Source organism: Etheostoma cragini, chromosome 17 (assembly GCF_013103735.1).
Source record: "Etheostoma cragini isolate CJK2018 chromosome 17, CSU_Ecrag_1.0, whole genome shotgun sequence".
Classification (NCBI taxonomy): Eukaryota; Metazoa; Chordata; class Actinopteri; order Perciformes; family Percidae; genus Etheostoma; species Etheostoma cragini.
Window position 1 is genome coordinate 1,354,524 of NC_048423.1, and position 4,304 is coordinate 1,358,827.

The 4,304-nt window shown below is 40.5% G+C and overlaps 1 protein-coding gene across 1 annotated transcript in view; it reads left to right on the top strand.

The window, feature by feature from the left end:
• LOC117960301 (protein kinase C epsilon type-like) overlaps nucleotides 1-4,304 on the top strand; it is a 67,113-nt gene that overhangs the window by 22,669 nt on the left and 40,140 nt on the right. The window contains exon 2 of the mRNA XM_034898125.1: nucleotides 1,903-1,966. Coding sequence (XP_034754016.1) covers nucleotides 1,903-1,966 — 64 coding nt within the window. The remainder of the gene's footprint in view (nucleotides 1-1,902; nucleotides 1,967-4,304) is intronic.

Sequence of the window (4,304 nt, forward strand, 5' to 3'; positions counted from 1 at the left end):
GGATGCTGTGGGTGGTGCAAGTTGATGTTAGAAACTCTGTGAGCCCCTGGTCGATGCCCACTTGCTTTCATTAGATGAGCTTGCATGCACTCAGGCATGCTCACACACACACACACACACACACACACACACACACTTTGCTGTACACACACCAACGCGTGCAGCCACTCAATAGATTGCAGAGCAGCAGTTGTCTCCCTTCAGCTTCTCTCTTGCCTAAACACATTCTGACTCCAGTGTGTTTGAGTGTGTGTGTGTGTGTGTGTGTGTGTGTGTGTGTGTGTGTGTGTGTGAGTGAGTGAGGTGTATATGTGATATGTGGGTGTGTGCAACAGGATATGTGTCAACCTCGAGTTCGCTGAGTCCCACACCACAGAGTGTTTTTCTGTTTCCTCCAACTTTCTTTCTTCTATACGTTACCACATTCCCGCCGCGTTTGACACCGTCACATTTCGGCCACGCGGGATGTCACCATCACTGAGTCTGGCAGCAGCGCCTCCGTGTTGGCGCTGAGTGGGTACATGTTTCTGATATCAACACATAGAACACTATAGAAAATGTATGCAAAATCATATCAAATAAGCATATTTGTCTTCCGGGACGTTAACCAGAATTTCTTTTTGGACTTTTGGTTGAATAAAAACAAGCAGTTTTATGCAACTGTCTTCAAAATGAATATGAATGTATGAATGTGTATAGCAATTTTTATTTTATTTTTTATTTATCAGTTTAGTGGTCAGGCACCATGTACCACACATTATTACATAACAAGTATTACAGTCAAGGCCATAACAACATGTGTAGACGTGTTACATGGAAAGGTTTCTAGCCAATAGGCTACTTTGCAACCCCAGTCCGTGGTCAGGCCTTTTTCAAAAGATAGTCCAAATATACATTTTTAAAAGAACTACATAGTGTGAGTTACATAGTCATGCAGCAAATACATTGTATACTAAAATATTACATCAACACTTTACAGTGTTGAGACAACATTACACAAACCAGCACATCACGTAACAACCCCCAAGCACCCAGACGCTCACACCTGCTCCTCTATACCCCCCCACCCAATAGTGAGGGGCCTCATCTCCCATACCCAGACCCGTGGGATGAACCCTGGCAGCCTTGCGTAATCAGCCAGGCATGTAGCACAGACAATACAACAACACAACTGATTCAGTGGTTACACTTGGTGGTCTTTCAGCCAGTATTTCACCTTTCTATTAAATGATTTCAGTTTGCTTTGTGTGTTTATTTCAATTGGTAAATCATTTCAAAAATGTCTCCCTATCACTGGGTAGAGTAGCCCAAAAAATGTTACTTAAGTAAAAGTACTGTTACTTCAGAATAATACGACTCAAGTAAAAGTAAAAAGTAAAACAAAAAAAAAGTAAAAAACTCCTAGAAGTCAGTTTTTTTTCAAAAACTTACTCAAGTTAATGTAACGGCGTTGCCACCTACTGCTCCCCTAGTGGCCTCTCTTCTCTTCTTCATTGATTTTTGGAATTCTATGAATTGATTTTGAATCGGTAGAGCTTGAATCGCCATACGAATCTGATCAATCTTTTTACACACCCCTAATTAAGCATTTTCTATTTTTGCAAACGCGGCAAATGCATGTCACTGTCAACACAATATAACATGACTTTAATCTATATGTATGTAGTGGCATACGTATTGACTAAAGTCATGTTCTTGTGTTGTGTTATGTTCTTCCATCATTTTCCATGTAACTTTCATACTGTAGTCAACATGCACACTTGCCTCGTCAGACAGCTACAAAGACCAGTTAACACCAATTAAAGCTGTTGTCTTTTCCTCCCCTTGGTACTCTTAACTCTCTCTCCTTGTCTGTCGTTTGCCTACCTCCTCATCCTGTTTTCCTTACCTGTGTGTCTGCAGATTGACCTGGAGCCAGAGGGGAAGGTCTATGTTGTTATTGACCTATCAGGATCTTCCAGTGAAGGTAAGAGTCTTTTCTACATAAAAGGCCAGGGTCGACTCAGGGCATCCGAGGCCGGCTAACATAAATAAACCACCAATATCACCGGGATCTGTTTTCCTTTTTTTAGTGACTCCTCTCTTGAAACCACACAATTCGATTCTGATTCAGAGGCCAACTATTCCATTCTAGACCGATTATCGATCACACGCGGACAGCCACTGTCTAAACCCCATATTTTATGCGTTTGGAGTGAGAACGTGTGTGTGTGTGTGTGTGTGTGTGCGAACACCAACACACAAGTGAAAGCTCCTTGTGTGTTGAGCAAGACTTTGCTGCTGCCTCTTCCTCTTTCTCAATTTTTCCGTCTGCCTCTCTCTTCAAACCAATCTTCAATCAACCTTAAATTCATTTGACAAACACTGTTGCTCAACTATGTTAAAAGTTTCAAATTATTTTAACTTTCTATTTCTTGAAATTTAGACCTTTCTTTCTCTCTTTCTTTCTTTCGTGTGTGTGTGTGTGTGTGTGTGTGTGTGTGTGTGTGTGTCACACTGTGGGCAAGTCAAGTCTTGAGTCTGTCACTGGGTAATCAACACCACTGCATCAGGAAGTAGTCAATGTGACTTTCCTGTGTATCTGTGTGTATTACTCCCATTCGGTGGTGAGAGACATGATGTCATGCAGTAAGTGCTTTTCCGCTGCGTTGTAATGAGGACACAGAGTTCAGTGTTTGACTCCGGGCTCCAAGATCACCTCGTTATTCACAATGGGAGACGCTGGGGTGCGAGAGAGTGAGTCTTGAGCTGTCATCTGATATTCTCCTGTCCTAGAAGTCCCAAAAACACATAAAATACGCATGTTTCTGTGTTTCTATAACATTTCACACGAATGAAAAGCCAAAATAACATAGCCTGTGCCTCTAAGAACAACTTGTATATCGGTTCCAGAAACAACTCATGGAAGGGGTTTTTGATCTCCCACCACTGGGGTCAAGGTCTGCTTAGGTCCGGGCAGCGGTACTGCTTGGCCAGCCTGAGCTTTGAGCATGACGCCCCCCCCCCACGGTTAAAAGAAACCAACCATGGTGGTTAGAAACTGAATCAATCTCTCTGTATTACCCACAATGCACGCTGTCTTTTTCTGCTACTCGGTGAGGACACACAGTTCACACGATGAAGAGTTTGCCTGTCAGGAAAACATAATCATAAGATGTAGAGCCCGGCCGGTAAAGGATTTTTAAGGCTGATACCGATACAAATATTTGGTTATTAAAAAATCTGACATGCAAAAAAATTCTAGAAACGCATTACAAAACAAACAGATTTCCCTAACGTTAGTTATTTGTAGTTATTTATGAGTTCTCATTAAAATAATATGAGGATTTGTTCAAAATATATTAAATGTCTGATAAATCAAATTTATAAAAATACAAACTTAAGATATGAAACTTAAAGTCCTTTTGATTAAAAACACCATAACAAAAAAAATACAGTGTTGCCGACCGGGCCGTTGTAGACACTCATAACATGGTTGACAGTCCATTTTTATTTTTTAAATATTCATTTATCAGAATCATTTTGAACGACAAATAAAGGATTCTGATAAATACATATTTAAATGAATAATTTACTTTACAAATTCATTAAATATGTTATTTATAAATGCAAAAAACAATATATCGGGTAATGCCTAATATCAGTCGGCTTTAATAAGATTCATTTTATGCCTGCACGGTTAAGCGTTATAAAATCACGATCTCGATTCACCCTGTTCACCATTTCATTTTTAAATGACTTTTTTTTTCTTTTCGATTCTCGTGTAATTTTACGAGCCGACTGCATCCCAAACACTACTACTTCCTTCTGTGAGTTTTAATCACAGACTGTGTAAAACAGGTGTTAAAGCGCTGCGATGCTCTCCCTTCATTCATAATCCCTCTGTGTTTATTGGGGATTTATTGGTTAATTGATCTATTGGTGATGAACGATGTGCTATAGGTGCCAAATAGATTCTATGTTTTGTCCTGTCACTTTGCTTTGTGTTGTCATGGTTCATCTGTGCAATAAACATCACACATTGGGAGAAAAACATCACGGCGGTAAATCGTGCTATCAACACCAAGCAAAAAAATCGTGATTCATATTTTTCTCCGAATCATGTAGGTCTAGTCTAAATAATCCCTTCACACCCGGCCTGTCTCTGCCGTGTGTTACATTTGAAAAAGTTCAATTGTTTCCAGAGGTTTTGGGTGAGAAGGAAGAGGACACGTGTGTGTGTGTGCCTGTGTGTGTGTGTGTGTGTGTGTGTGTGTGTGTGTGTGTGTGTGTGTGTGTGTGCGCGTGTGCGTGTGCGTGTGCGT